Below are 16,282 nucleotides of genomic sequence, written 5' to 3'. Positions count from 1 at the left end.
ATTATATTTAAAACTGACCTTTTGAGCATAGACAACGGGTTCTCGGTGGCCGTAAAAGTTTAATTTTTAATTTTAGACTCAATATTGTTTACGCCCTCTGTTTCTAGTCGGACAGATGAGGGACGGAAACTAAACAGCCACGTAGTAAAAGGCGAAGCTCGCAAAAAGGTGAGCATTTATTGTCCTTTGTGACATCTACCGAAATTGTCAATTTATAATTTTCTCACGGGGCTTCCAATAGGCAAATGGGTCATTAAGCTATTCGTTTAATAATTTGAAATATTTCAGGAATAAGGCGGTGGCGATTCAAGCTAGCGACTTAGCAAATTTAGCTTGACAGCTCCCTTCGTATACACATTCTAGCTAGCCAGCTCTCTCATTAGCGTCGTTAGCTAGTGTTATCCACCTGCACTTAAATCTATCGTCCTTGTCACTGGATGGCATATATAAATAAATATAAAACTAAACCGCAACCAAGGGCGATGTACAGACTTTACATTCACGTTTATCAATGACTGTTTTGTTTTGAACTGCTAACTCAAACGGGACCCGAACTGAGGACAGGCAAAGTAACCGAGCTACTGTCAGATAGCTAACTTAGCAACAGAGCGTACGAGTCAAGGGTCATCGCTGATAACGAAAGTGACAGTTAGCATGCGATTGTAATGCACATGATCCATGAATGAATAGTACCGCTGTCACCGCCATTTAAGCCGTCGACAGCCGACCGTCTCGATGAAAGAATCGTCAAATGCAAATCAAGCATCTCCTGTGTACACATGGACACTATGCTTACAAGTATACTGTATTTGCATGAGATAATCTACGGAAAATTTGGTGAAACAGGTGTCAAACAGCAGCTGCTTCCCTCACGATAAAGCGCGTAGTCTCCACATTCTTCGGAAAGCTTTGGATGTAAATACCGGCAGGCTGGTCGATGAGGCGTATCTGGCTTAAGAGAAAATTACACACATTCTTTCAAAGATTTAATTCAATCATTTGTAACTGAACCTAATCAGATAAAATTGAAATCGAGATGGTCTAATCTGCCTTCTTTTGTAAACATAAACTGACTCGGTGTTATTGTAACGTTGTCTATATTTAACGCAACACAATCCACTTAACTACCATGCAAGCTAGTTACCCCTCGGCTCAAGCTTATTCTTAAGTTAAAGCAGGCTGGGTTGTTGCATAACATAATTAGTGTCTAAACAGGTCACAGGAGAGGAGCTACAGCTTCTTCTGTGATGCATATTGTTCTTGATGATGTCTCATATTCTCCAAGCTAGAGTTGCAAATTATAAGCCAGATGTTAAACTTAATGGTGTCTCTCTTCAGTGTCGTCTGTGTTCAGAAGAGCTCCTGGACACTGATATGCTCCCAGCTTGCCTGCCTTCTAAGAAGATGGTTTTGTGACTGTTAGTTTCTCAGTGGAAGAGGATACTAACCATTCAGAGGCAGCTCAGATGGAGGCCAATGCTTATCAAGAAGACCATGTTAAAACATCCAAAGAGGCTCCAGCCCATGTTGTGGAGAACACACAAAACACAAAAGGGGATATTCACAATGGTGAGTATCGGTGGTGTTTTGATAGGATAAGATTTAAGCTATGTTCTGATATTATGCATAAGTGTGACTCTATCCACTAAGTGGCAAACAAGTGTCGGCTGATACATTGAGAAAAACATATATGTATGTGACCTTCACATAAAGAGGCATCAGTTGCATATCTTACATACTGCACAGCCCTATAATGTGCTATTCTTAATTTCAAATCTACTCTGTAATTTGCAAAGTTGGTTCCCCTTAATGCACATAATTGGGATCTCTTTTATTTAACGCTTGTATCCTGCCATTCATGATCTGTTATAGTGTCTACTGCAAAGTCTGTGGCCTTCTTCGTCTCCATGTTATGCAGTTCTTTGAACTAATGTGCTAAATAGCTCAACTAATGTGTAGGCATCGGGGGCAACAATCCTTAGGCAGGAGTCAAAGCAACAGATATCCTGACAGGAGGTGTTACAAGAGTAATTTCCTCAAACTTGACAAAGCTCAATCCAGAGCCACACAGATTTTGATATGGTAAATCATTAACCTGACTGCTTTAGTCTTTAACAAGGGCTGTTGCAAAACGTCTCTTTAAAGTTGTTTGCCTTGCAAGATGAGCCTTAAAACCTTGATCAGGGACAATTACAAGTGTAACCATACTCCAAATACTTGAGTCCATGAACATACTTTTCTTTTATTGCCTTTTTCTTTTCTTTTTTCTTTTTGTATTTATACTGTATTCTTACTTATCGACTTTTGCATTTTAGGGTGCCTGTTAAGATCTGGCTAGGGACAACAGATGGAAACTAGCACTTGTAGCTAACTCTGGCTTGTTTACAGCAAGTAACTTGTCTGTTGATTAATGAGCATTGTCCCTATCAAATAAATAAACAAATAAATAAATAAAATAAATAATTGTGCTGCTTGTTAAAGAGTAGACGCAACTGAAGGGATGTTTCAGTGTTCAGTGTTACATGAATGTTTCCAGTTACCTTTTTCCCCTCAAGCTGCTGTTGCTTGACAAAGTTGCCAATCCAGTTTGCTAAGAGAACTACATCCACTTATCGTGGTGATTGTCACATTCCTGCGGGGCTTGTCTGTCCCTTTCTCTTTCAGGTCCTGTCAGTTCAGATGTGATGCCAAATGGAAACGGGCTTGTACAGGGCTTTGGTGTTGCAGGGGACACCCTTATAAACGGGTCCCTGCCTGCGACAGCTCCTCCCCAGAGCACCAGCTCCCCTGTCAACTCACAGACCCAAGAGCCCTCCCCAGGTGTGGCCGCTTATCAACCCATGATGCTAGAGAAGTCTGAGGGGGATAGTGCTGAGGTCACGGTTCACAAGGGTGATGCATTGCAGTCGCTCAGACTCAGTATGCCTATGCAGGAGACTGAACTGTGTAAGCAAAACTTATGTGGAGTGAATGCCCCCTCTATAACCCTTTATTTTAACCTCATTTGGCTGTGGGTTGTTTTCATTTTTGGCTCATGTACACGTCCTTTTTAATTCCCTTTTCTGTGTATTATCTGAACAGAAAGATGCAGAGGTAATTTCCTCTAGCTCTTCGAGCCTAACTCCTGCCTACAACTCCAATAGAATCTTTCAGAATTTGGTGTGGGTGCCTCATTTGGAAGACTGTTTGGGCTTATAACTGTGTTTTGATACTAATTCCTCAGTTTTTCCTTTTGGTGGTATTTCAGCCAGGAACCGTTATCTTGCTTGCAGTTATAAAATGTCATGTTTTGTAAGAATTTTAGTTTGCCTTTGCATTGTAACTCCTACACAGAATATAAATGTATCACCACATTAGAAATCCTTTTGATTGCTTGTAAACATAACTGATTTTTTATTTTTTTTGCATGTGTTTATAGAAGAAACTAACAGACAGTGGCAGTGGCTTTTAAATTTATGGTTGTAACACATACGAAAACACCTGTTCTACCATGCTCTATAAATCAGCATTAGCTGTGAAGTAAAATGGTGAATGTTGTGCTTTGTGATAGCCACTGTGGTTTGTACCAAGGCATGCTTCCTGCCCAGGGCTTAACTCAACTTCTCTTTGAATAATTTGTTTACTGTTGCTGTATGAGAACAGAGTTCAAGCAACATCGCGCAGCACCATATACAGCGAAGTTAGGCTGAGTGCCAGGGTCCATTTTATTCCAGCCATTAAACAAAATCTCAAGTGCTGCGATGGGTAGTATGTGTTGGCGCAGAGCATTATTTGTACTAACATTATTTTACTTCAGCCAACCAGAAACCATCACTGGAGATGGAAAATGAGGAGAAGATTCGCCTGGAGGCTCGCCGGCGTCTGGAGGAGCAGCTCAAACAGTACAGAGTGCAGAGACATAAGGAGAGGGTGAGTGAACGCAGTTGCTGTCAAGTTAGTTAAAACCCCAATTTTTCCTCAGCTGCAGTTGCCTCCTCATTCTTCACTATGTTTAGGAGTTATCATTCCAAAGCTTGTTAGTTTTGCAGGATATTTGAACTCAGTGCTTCTGTTATTAGACAGACATTTATTTCATACAATTTTTGTGTTTGTTGTCATTTGGTGAAGTCTTCTGCTAAGGATATTTTCTTGAAAAATGACAGTTATTGATTCCACAACAGTTCAGTGTGGAGATTTAAACTGATAATCTGCAGAGCACGAGGTTTATTTTATAACTTTTACCTACAATGAGTAAATATTTAACGGATGTATAAATTTTCAAACATTAAGCTGAGCAACCTGGATTCAGATTTTGTCATGTGACAGTACCTTTGATCATGTTATCTAGTCTCATCGCACCACCACCAAGAACAGACCATTCAGTACCCTGGATCCAGAACTGATGCTACATCCTGAGGCACTACCCCGGGCCAGTACTGTTTCCATGACCAAGGAGTATTCATTCCTGAGGACCAGTGTCCCTCGCGGTCCTAAGTTGGGTAGCTTGGGAATTCCCCCTTCAAAGGAGAGAAAGTCAAGATCCCCTCGACCCAGTAAGATCCACTCCTTAGCTGACTACAAGTCTCCTGAGAATGATGGTGGAGGTGGAGGTGGAGGTGGAGGAGGAGGAGGAGGTGGTGTAACGACATCAGATAACACCAGGGGGTCTCTCCAGTCCACAATTAGTTCTGTGTCCACGCTGTCTGAGGTCAGCGCCTGTGATACGGAGTCACAGGCCAGTTCTTCGCTTCAAGTTGGGGACAATGTGTCAGAAATCGATGGCAGTGAATCAGGAGCAAGGCCAGGGAACGATGGCAATGACAGTGACAGCTCTTCTTATAGCAGTGTGTCTGCCAGGGGGACCTATGGCATGCTTTCTGCAGCAGTGGAAAGGCAGCGTGGGCCATATACTGTGGAAGGGAGGGAGATTGCCCCTGAAGCCATGGGTCAGTTCCCCTCCCTGCAGGAGGTGCTGCAGGCAGCCACTGACGAGCAGCACCTGCTGGAGCTGGAGCAGGAGAGAGAAGGGATGGGGGAGCCTCGCAGCCGCAGGGACAGTTTCTCCAGCAGGTATGTTAGTTTCAGAAAAGGGACTGAATACATGATTTGTACAATAACTTTCAGGTTGTTCTTTGTGGTTTCTGCTTAATTTCAATCAGTATGACTTTGAAGTTGGAATATTTGTTTTGTTTTTAAATCCTAAATTTAATGATCATGGTGTAACTTATCTAATTGTCTGTCAAACTGCTTAACTTATTGACTTCATTTTGCATTCATATTGTTAATATATGTATTTCAGTGTTTCTTTGGAGAGTTCTGTCATGGGGCACGATGAAATGCTCCAAGTCATGAAAGAGAAAATGAGACTTGAGGGCCAGTTGGAATCCTTGTCATCCGAGGCCGGTCAGGTAAGCCACTATACTAATTTTTAATTAAATTATCATATTTTTGTTCCGTACAAATTACATCTACAGGTGCTGCCAAAATAATGTTGAAAATTGAATAAATGGTAAGACTTTCCTATGACGGCACAAGGTGAATTATACAGAGAGAGGTTACAAATGCCACACAAGTATATAATCTGCTTTAGGGGCATATTTGCCTGTGAATATCAGTAGAGTTACTGCTAATGAACTCCTGGTCTGACGTTTAAAGTCTTATTTGTAAATTGAGCTTAATCGCTGTTACGAGCCATAGCACGTGCTGGCCACCCATATAATGCCACAGTATCAGAAACACAAAGAATACTTGGGGTAAATGCTGTGACCTTGTGCCCTGTCCACTAGGCTCTTAAGGAGAAGACAGAGCTTCAGGCCCAGCTTGCTACAGTGAATGCTCACCTGCAGGCTAAAAGGGAGGAGGCTCAAGTCAGCCAGGAGAAGCAGAGCGCCCTCACTGCGGAGGTTGGCACACTGCGGCAGAACTGCGGCGAGCTAGAGAAGGCCATGGTGGATCTCCAGGGCAGTCTGGAGAGTAAGAATGCCAGCCTGGCTTCTCTAAGCAACGACCTAAAAGTTGCTGAAGAACAATACAACAGGCTGATGGGAAAGGTGGAGGAGATGCAAAACACTGTAACCTCCAGGGACAGTATAGGTGAGTGGTGGAGACCCAGAGAGCTGAGGGTAACAAGATGCAGGCACCCCCTGCCTCTGTTTTTAAATTGGATTTTTTTTGATCCTACACTTTTGCAGTTCAGGAGTTGCGTCAGCAGATGGGTGGACTTCAGAGTCAGCTCCAACAGGTGCAGCTGGAGCGCAGCACCCTGCAGAGCCGACTAAAGACCTCCCAGGCTGAGATTGACTCACTCCAGCAGGTCAGACAGTGGTACCAGCAGCAGCTAGCAATCGCCCAGGAGGCAAGAGTAAGGCTGCAAAGCGAGATGGCCAACATGCAGGTAAGGCTCATGCTAATGCAGATGGTTTTGACGTCATGGGATTACTTTAGATAAGAGCTACCATTCAAAAGACAAGATATCACAAGTGATATGTTCCATCTTCTGCTGTTTTTTTGTCTTTCCCAGGCTGGACAGATGACTCAGATTGGCGTTATGGAACATTTGAAGTTGGAAAATGTGACACTGTCTCATCAACTCACAGAGACCCAGCATCGCTCCATCAAAGAAAAAGAGCGTATTGCTGTTCAATTGCAGAGTATCGAGGTATATAACATCCCTTTCTGAATATGCCATCATCAGATGTGGATATAAAACTGAACACAAACTGTACATGAAGTATACAGTTTGCTTTGAATAAAACTAATTAAAACATAACGACGTAACTTATTGTTTATCACCTTTTCATTGTCTGTGATGCAGACTGACATGCTGACCCAAGAAGCAGCTTACAAGCACATCCAGGATGCAAAGACCATGGTGGAAGACGACCTGCAGCACAAACTGGATGAGTTTGAGGAAGAGCGAGAGCGCTTAATAAAACTGGCCAATACAGCCAGCTCCTTGGAACGAGAACTAGAGCAGGTAGTTATACCATATATAACAATAACTTGTCTTCCAACTTGTATGGGCAGTAAAATTGTCACCCTATTCCACTCTAAACTGTAACACCTTGTATCTCTCAGGTAAAGCTGGCCCTTTCCCAGAAGGACATGCAGCTGCAGTCACTTCAGAAAGAGCATCTGGAGCTGATGCGGCAGCTGACAACCACTCAGGAGAACCTACACACCAAAGAGCAGTCCATCAACCAGCTTGAGGCACGATACCAGGAGCTGGAAGCTCAACTGTCCGAGCTGCAGACAGAAAGCAGTGCCAAGGATGACAACATTCAGTTCCTCCAGAATGAGAAAATTGTTCTGGAAGTAGCGCTGCAGGCAGCCCGGGCTGACAAAAGCCAACTTGATGAGGGCGCTGAGAAGCTCGGAGAGGATGTTCTGGTGGCCTCAGATGTCTTGGATCAGCTTAGACAGGAAGTACAAGTCAAAGCCAACCAGGTATGAAACAGGAAACAAGACAATAATATATAGAATTAGAGATGGCTTAGTAAAATCAGTTATGTAACGTTTTAGTTCTAAAGAGTCGTATTAAATGGTTAGCTGCTTGTGATGGATCAAGACAAGCCATGCTTTTGTACTTGAGGGATGAAGATTTGTTTTTACTGCATCAAAAGCAGCCGTCCATGCATGTTGTATCTAATCTTTTCGATTGTGTAGTGAATAATGAGGGCATTTTGTTACGTCACAGATTGAAACTCTACAACAAGAAAATAATGCCCTGAAGAAACAAGCTAAGAAACTAAAGGAGCAGTTCCAGCAACAGAAGGTAAGACATCCCTTTGTTTTTACATGATACCACATACAACTCTCTCTTGCAGGGTAAACTTAGTAGAAGCCTGTAACCACTTTAAGTACATTTATTCAAAAATCTCCCTGCTGCCTGAGGCTGATGTTGTCGTGGGAGGATGTATTGTAGAGGCAGATGGCTGTCAGACTCTGAAGAATGCCCAGTGCTGGTTGACACGCCTCAGTGGATTGAGCTTTATTTTGCATTGACAGGCTGTCATAAAGCGGGTGGATGGGCAAAATGACAGAAATGTGCATGGTATTGTATTTCTTTCATGCTGAAACTTTTATAGACTCTTCATACTCATGCATTAACATTAATCATAAGCCACTGAATTGTATTTGATTTGCCTTCAGCAAACCATGAATTGCAAACTAGTGTACCTCTGCAGATGAAGTATTGGTGAAAATATCACCTGCTATCTATAAATTAGTCTGTCTCCATGTTTCTTCTAAAGAAACGGCAGAATAGGAACCCAGTGTGGAGTCGTGTACTCTAGCATGATTGATAAATGACTTATTAAATATGTACATGCAGCTGGGAAACAAGCAAGATGAGATACTTACTGTCTCTTTGAAAGAAAAGTGAGCAGCCCCTACTCTTAACATTGTGCCCTCATTACTTTTATTACTTCTCTGCAACATGCTCCCTCCTCTTTTCTCTTCACCATTTTTATTCTTTTTTTATTCTTTTTTTAATCTTTTGCATCATACATGATGTACTGAACATTCATAAGGCAATTAGAATGCATTGAAAATTTTAAAGGCGCCTCGTGAAGATAAAAAAAGCATGCACCACAGCTTTCCTTTGGTGGTTTACACTAATGCTTTGAGTTTTATGTGTGATGTGTCCCTGGAACAAGACTATTTGGACTGAGAAAATGAAGCCTATAAAATGCTCTAAGTATAGATATTTTTTATTCTGTGAAATATCTGACAAGCTTGGATTTGATGCAGTGTGGGATTGAAATCTTGTTACAGCCCTCTCTCCTGCAGTGTTTCTCCAATATTGTTTACTGTTTCAGTCAAGCCAAATATGAGGGAGACTACTCTCACTCCTGCAAAGGAGAACATGCTTCTTAAATGTTTTATTCTACGCAAACCTTTCGTCAGACACACAATGTCATTTGACTATGCAGGTGATGGTGGAAGCATACCGTCGAGATGCCAGCTCCAAAGACCAGTTGATCAGTGAGCTAAAGTCCACCAAAACGCGTCTATTGGGGGAAGTGAAGGACCTGAAGCAGGAGTTGTTGGGCGCTCAGGGGGAGAAACAGCAGGCAGAGCTGGAGCAAGCCCGTCTGCAGAAGGAGGTGGTGAGAGTCCAGGAGCAGATGAATAACATGGAAGCTCATCTGCAAGCTATTCAGAAAGAAAGGGACCAACTAGAAACCCAGATTCAGGTATTGTGCGTTGTCCGATATCTGCTGTTGAAGTTATTTAGTAATGTATTTTAGTAACAAAGGTAAAGAAAAAGGTAGTTTATCTGCCATTCTTTAATGGGTTTGGTTTCCCTCCAAACTTAGTCTCTACAGTTCGATCAGGGCCAGCTCGCAGCAGCTACTCAAGAAAATGAAAGCCTAAGGAAGCAGGTGGAGCAAATGGAGGCTGAAGCCAAAAAGTGAGTCATGTGCTGCTTTGAGATTCCAGGACATTGAATGATTCCCACTGTAATGACTATGGTCATGATGAATATCTCTTTTATCCAGTGGTATTTATAAATGCAAATATGGAAATATTTATACAACACCTGATCTCCACCTAGAGATGTGAGTCAGTACATGTGCAGCGTTACCTGTAACACAAGATTCAGATTAATTGTCTGAACGCGTACATCTTGTGTTCCTGTGTATGTTCTGCTGTTAGAACAGCTTACTCAATAGGCTTTGTTTAACATAATTTGTGCATCAAAACAGGGCCATCTCAGAGCAGAAGGTACGCATGAAGAGGTTGGGAACAGATTTGAGCAGTGCACAGAAAGACATGAAGGCCAAACACAAGGCCTATGAGAATGCTGTGGGCATCCTGAGCAGAAGACTTCAAGAGGCTCTGACCGAGAAGGAAACAACAGAGGCAGAGCTGGTCAAACTCAAGGCCCAGATATCAGATGGGGGAAACAGCCAGGCCTTACAGGTAATCTATGAAGCTGCCAGACCTTTACAGTTCTCTGAAAAAAATGTCCCAGCTGCCCAGTATAGTTTGACACTCAATCATGAGGAAAAGCATTATTGTCAAAAGTGTCAGCAGGGCGTTACACAATGCACAGGTTGAAACTAGGGCACGTTGTAGTACATGTGTAACTACCTCCCTGGATGATGCAAGTCTTGACACTACCAAGCAAAATTTAGCTCTCACTATATCCCTGTGGAGTTTGCATGTTCTCCCCGTGACCCTTCACAGGAACAAGCGGTTACAGAAGATGAATGAATGAATATATCCCTGTGATCGTAATAGGGAATGCTATTATGGTTTTAAAGGCATACAACCAAATGTCCGTCATCACAGACGCAAAAGAAGAATTTTATTCCCATATCTTTGTCTTCCACTCACTTCTTCTGTCATAAAGATACATAGCAGCAAAAATCATATTTCATCATATTTTATTTGTCCTATAGGAGAAGATTGAGACTTTGCAGGCTGAGCTGCAGGCTGTGACCAACAGCAAGACAATGCTAGAGAAGGAGCTGCAGGAAGTGATCACACTCACCTCCACAGAGCTAGAGGAGTACCAGGAGAAAGTCATGGAGCTTGAGGATGAGGTGAACTATGAACATTTTGTGTCAGTTTGTAATCTGTTAGTTTTGTATTTTAACACAGAACTTAGTAAACACTTGTTTCCTGTATGTATACATATATGCGATATAACCATGCATGTGCAGGATACACTTCTCTAATCGATCCGTTCCGCTCCATTGTATGTTTTATTTTTTCATTAATAACATTAATTGATTTCACAGCTTCAAGAATCTCGCTGCTTCAAGAGGCGGATCAGAAAGTTAGAAGATGCCAACAAGAAGTTAGCACTTGAACTGGAACATGAAAAAGGGAAACTGGCTGGATTAGCGCAGTCCCACAATGCATTGCGAGAGCATGCCAACATTTTGGAGTCTGCTTTAGCAAAGAGGGAGGCAGATCTTGTCCAGCTCAACTCACAGGTGAAAAATATGTCATAGTTTTTGATCACACTGGTTTTATTCAGTGTCATATTACTTGTAGACCAATATAGAAAAATGTGGTTTCAGGTTCAAGCTGTTCTGAAACGTAAAGAAGAGGAGGACCACCAGATGAAGCAAGTAGTACAAAGTCTCCAACTTGCTCTGGAAAAAGAGAAAACTAAAGTTAAGGACCTGAAAGAACAGGTAAGGAGCTCTGCACCATATATCATGCTGAAGTATTAGCTCCTTCTCATTAAGCTCAAATGCTACTTCACATATATTCACTTTGCCTTCAAATTCAAATTTGCACTATGCACAATAAGAACCTTCTTGACAAAAATAGGAATTGGACAGAGGAATTATGACCAGTAGCTTTTAACTTTTTCTCACCAATCTTAGACCTGGAGCAGTGTGCTCTTCGGATTTCTAAGTTTGTAATTATGTGACGCATCCTTTAGGTGGCAGCAGCAAAGGCTGAAGCAGCCCACAATAGACGGCACTACAGGGCAGCCATGCTGGAGCTGTCAGAGATCAAGAAGGACTTGCAGTCCAAAGAAGACTTGGTCAAAGCTCTGCAGAGTGAAGCCCACAAACTTCAGTACGTGCATTTGATTGATTAAAGAATACAGTGACTTTTGGAAAATGATTAATGATTGATCTTATGCTGAGTTGCACAATCCATAATGACTGTACTTCTTCCAAGTCATGTATCATATATTGTTGAATGGTTCATACTCTACAGGGCTCAGGATGAGCAGCACGCGCAGGAGGTTTCCAAGTTCCAAGAAGAGCTAGCTGAGGCTCACTACCAGCTCCAGATTCTTCAGAAGCAACTGGACGAGGAAATGGCCAAGCAGCCTCTCACTAACCAAGAGGTAGTCTCTAAACCAGGGTTATGTTACTTGAGTTATATTTTATATACTAGCAAATCCTGTTTGGTAGTTAAAATACACTTATGTATGTTTTATTACAAAATAACATGTAGTCTTTCACTTTTTTAATGAAGAGTTTTAGTTGTAAATCTGTTTCAGCCGTAAGCATAATTTATAGATCATTGTCACTTAGCACTGGACCCTACACCATAACCTGACACGCACCTCCCTAGAATTTTAACTACGCGTCGTGGTGACGCCGACCATAACATCTGTGATCAGTCTAAAATACATTTCCTTGTTCATGTGACTCAGAAAGTTCTCCTTTGTTCAGGCTCATACACACCGAGTGTTTTAGTGGTATAATTGCAGGGCAATACAGACATATAAATGCTTTCTATAGCATAACCCCCTATAGCGTAGGCTCTGTGTAGACTGGACGGAGGAGTATAAATCAAGCTTTTAGACATATCATTTGTTATTGAAAGACCCCTCAGTGTGACTGACAGTCTAACACTAACTGCTGTTTCAGGTTGAGGACTTGAAGTGGGAGGTGGAGCAGAGACAGAGGGAGATTGAGGCTCAGAAGCAGCAGATGGAGCTGATGGAGCAGTGCCACCACAGAGAGCTGGACAACCTACAAACAGCTCTGCAGGCAAGCATTCACTTGATTGTAAAATATGGACTCAAACAGAACAGTCTTGGTGTAATTACTGCCAACTTCCCCTCTTCAAAGTAATTTATAACTAAAATAAAAATGTCTGTTTCAGAACATCAAAGTGGAGCTGGAGTCAGTTCAGGAGGAACTGAGCAGCACCAGGAAAGACAAGTTTATGCTTCAGGCCAAAGTGGGTGAGCTGAGAAACAGTATGAAGACGGTTCTTCTGCAGAACCAGCAACTCAAACAGGACCTCAAACAAAGCCGTCTAAGGAAGGTAATGGATGCCTTCTGAAATGAGGGTTAACATTAAACAATTGTACTAACTGACTAAAAAGTCACTAAGTAAACACCTTTTTAAAAGTTTGTTTTGTATGAAATTATATAGAATAATTTTTTTGGTGCATTCACTATGCCCTACCCCTGATATCACAAAGTGTTGTTAAAGGTGCAGCACATCACATCACTAAAATTAGCCACGGTGGAGCAAAATGTACAGTATCGCCACAGAATGAGGCCTTTAGGGATTTTCCTGTTCTTTAAGGTGTCCCTTAACAAGAGGTAGTCTCTAAACTACTACTAAAGTATATTTTATATACTAACAAACCCTGTTTGGTAGTTAAAATATACTTATGATATAGAAGAATTCTCTGGGTGTGTTGTTGGTTGTAGCTAAGCTGTATAGACAGTGCTGAGCTCTAGGCCCCAACTACCTTGCTAGCAACCATTATTGAGCTTATTAGTTAAGTGGTGTAATGTTACAGCCCTGGGCCACGACTAACCTTCTAGCTAAGTTGATAATATCCTCTGTGTTTTTCTACTTGCTCTGAACTGCTGTTCTCCTCTATTATGACTGCTGACATAATGTTGACTGGAGCCATCCCCAAAAAATATGACTGACATAGATGTACAGCTTTCCTTTTACTTGGGTTACATTTTTAATTTCTGACATTTCCAACACACTCGGAGAGAGGGCAGAGCATTGCAGAGAGATGTGCATTAGCACTGAGCAGTGATGTAATTATCAGTGATATAAATTAACATAATTTATCCTCTTTAAGATTTAGGCAAGAATTAAATAATAATGATACTAATATCTTATACTGTATTGATCCCACATGGGGAAATTGTTTTTCTGTATTTCACCCATCCATCTGTTCAAACAGTACAGTGTACATTCAGAGCAGTAGGCTGCTACTTGTTTAGTGCCAGGGGAGCAAATTGTGGGTCAAAACACAAAATAATTAGTAATAGTATTTACTTATGTGACTTGCCAATATATTGAGTGTAAAGTTATTCTTTAAATGTCTTAGCATGATGGCTTTTAGATACTGTCAGCTGTCATCGGACATGATTGACGAACATCCTAACTGGAGTGAATCAAAATAATGTGTGAAGTTTTGGCACTCCACACAGGCAGCAATTAGCAGTTACAACCCAGCTGCGTGTAGCCGTTAATTTCTACAGAGCGAGTCATGCTTTCAAAGCTGGCAGCCTCTCTTTAGAGAAATTTCTAGGCCAGTGCTGGAAGTGTACTGACAAATAATAAGTGCCTGCTGAAGACAAATGACTAAGTGTGTCCCTGTAATGATGATGTTGTTGTTGGAGCAGCAGCGCATGGAGCTGAAGAGCGAGGGGAACCCATCAAACCCAGTGACACCAGTTAAGATTCCAGATTGCCCAGTGCCTGCCTCCCTGCTGGACGAGTTGCTGAAACCGTCGACTTCTGTCAACAAGGAGCCGCTCAACAACCTGCACAACTGTCTGCGGCAGCTCAAGTAAGCCTATTGTTCTGTCTCAGTGATGGATTTTAACGTTATGAATGCACCCACTTGAAGCTTTTTGTTGAGTAATGCCGAGCAGCTAACCAAATGCTAAGATTGATGTAATGCTTTTTTGTTCTCGCCTTCTCAGGGAGGAGATGGACAGCCTCCAAAGGCAGATGGAGGAACACACAGTAACAGTACATGAGTCAATGAGCTCATGGACAAACACAGAAGAGGGACTGACTCAACTGGGGCTTCAAAACAACATCTCCAAATCACCAACAGCTCTAAAAAACATGGAAAATAACAATGAAGCGGAACAGCAGCAGTCATAACAAAAATAACTTTACTCAGGCCAATAGAGAGAGAGAGAGACAGAGAGAGGAGTTCTATCCACAAAGGCACCTTTTAGCTCCTTATTCCCTTTCTCTTTTCTTAACAATTGCTGCCAACATTTGGCATTTCTCCCATCAGCACAAAAGTGCTTTCGCAGAGTAATACTTTATGTACCATAGCTTTATTCTTTCCTCTTTATTTGATGGTTGTTTATATTTGTGTTATGCTTCAGTTGCATTTATTTATTAAGATTTATGGAATTACAATATTTCATTTGACAGCCTCTCTAAAATGATCCTACCCCCGAGTTAGCTGCTTAGCTGTTGGGCCAGTTTTTCCTCGTCAAGTCATCTGTTTTCCTCACAAAATAGTCAATCATCACCCTCATGATATTAAATCTGTGGTTTTGGCGCTGCTTACAGTTGGCTGACAATTTATAAAGTGTTTCAACAATCCACGAGTCTGGCGGCAGACTCATGGTATGTCATGTTCTTCCATTTTTTCTGTGCCTGTGTACGAGTAAAGTCACTCATCTATAATTTAACTGACATGGTTATACATCCAAATGGCTTCTAAGCAGCTTTTGATGAAACATTATCACCTCTGTACATGAAGTTACCAGTCATGCTCAGTGGTGGTCGGTTATTTTGTATTGCTTCATGTTAAAATGCAGTGTTTCTTATGTTTGCTGTAACCGTATCACCTTGGATTCTTGACTGATCTCAGTTATGTTTGTCTAGCATGGACTGCAGTAATTTGTACGCAAAAAAAAAAGGCCTTAAGTAATGTTAAATATGCTGTTAAGGACTAAGTTGGTTTGACTTGAGTGTATTTCTGCTGAGGGTGTGTGCAAGATCTGTTATGTTATATTGTATATTTGTGGAAATCCTTACTGAAGGACTGTTATTGTAAAATGAGTAAACTGCATTGACTGACATTGCACACTAAATGAACAAAACTGAACTGACTTTGGGAGAAAGATGAAAACTAATAACAGCGAGTGAAGTCAGACATGTTTATTTTCAGTTGTTACATTTGGTACATACTGTATTTACTAAGAAAAAAAGACTACCCCTGAATCACATGTTGTTGTTGTTGAGCTCTGTTTCATGGATAAATAAGGGGTAAGTTAACTGTTCCCAGAGGTTAATATATACATACACTTCCTTTTTGTATGATTGTAAATTTATCATTATTGTTTGATAGTGTAAAGAAGGTGACATACATGATATCAAATGAAAACCAGAAATCAGATCAGATAATAATTCTGTTACGGCTGTACTTTGAGTGAGGAAAGGTCATTGGGTGATACAGTAGCTTTCTGCATGCAACTTTGCTGCAGCTGCTGTGCCTGTGCTCATTCTCACTTTTCAGCTTTTTTAAAAAAATGTATGCTCATGAATTTCCAAAGGGAAAATAAATATTTTGAGGAGAATGCTTATTGAGTTATGTAACCAATGTATTGATTTACTGTTCTTTAAAAATCCTTTTGACTGTATCCTCTTTCTTTAAACCAGATGTTTTTTTTTCAAAGATTGGAATTAATTCATTCCTGATTTAACGGTTGTGTTGAGAGATGTGATTGTATTTATCATAAAATTGCACTATTCAACTGGCTCATTCAGTGTATGCTGTTAAAACTACAATACTTCATAAATATTTTCTCGATCATGTCAAATTTCTCCACGTCTGCTTGCTATTTTGTTCAGGCAGTATGCTAGA

The 16,282-nt window shown here is 41.2% G+C and overlaps 1 protein-coding gene across 4 annotated transcripts; it reads left to right on the top strand.

The window, feature by feature from the left end:
- Nucleotides 1-122: 122 nt before the first annotated feature.
- golga3 (golgin A3) lies at nt 123-16,233 on the top strand. Of its 4 annotated transcripts, none has more exons than XM_084551609.1 (24): nt 123-168; nt 1,339-1,569; nt 2,665-2,946; nt 3,797-3,909; nt 4,328-5,049; nt 5,279-5,387; nt 5,766-6,072; nt 6,171-6,373; nt 6,500-6,637; nt 6,794-6,955; nt 7,057-7,425; nt 7,676-7,753; nt 8,913-9,176; nt 9,300-9,394; nt 9,690-9,906; nt 10,389-10,532; nt 10,731-10,928; nt 11,016-11,132; nt 11,387-11,526; nt 11,671-11,803; nt 12,333-12,455; nt 12,571-12,735; nt 14,070-14,236; nt 14,373-16,233. In XM_084551609.1, exons 2-24 carry the CDS (start codon nt 1,467-1,469, stop codon nt 14,557-14,559), a joined length of 4,536 nt encoding a protein of 1,511 aa, XP_084407735.1. In that variant the 5' UTR covers nt 123-168; nt 1,339-1,466; the 3' UTR covers nt 14,560-16,233. The 4 variants fall into 4 exon arrangements, with proteins under 4 accessions (XP_084407735.1, XP_084407737.1, XP_084407738.1 ...); XM_084551611.1 differs by having other exon boundaries at nt 2,665-2,820; nt 14,373-16,232; XM_084551610.1 differs by having other exon boundaries at nt 127-168; nt 1,424-1,569.
- The last annotated feature ends 49 nt before the right edge of the window (nt 16,234-16,282 follow it).

The sequence above is a fragment of the Chelon labrosus genome (genome assembly GCF_963514085.1).
Source record: "Chelon labrosus genome assembly, chromosome: 9".
In the NCBI taxonomy this organism is placed as follows: Eukaryota; Metazoa; Chordata; class Actinopteri; order Mugiliformes; family Mugilidae; genus Chelon; species Chelon labrosus.
The sequence above is the reverse complement of the archived record's forward strand: the minus strand, read 5'-3'. Positions and strand labels throughout refer to the sequence as shown.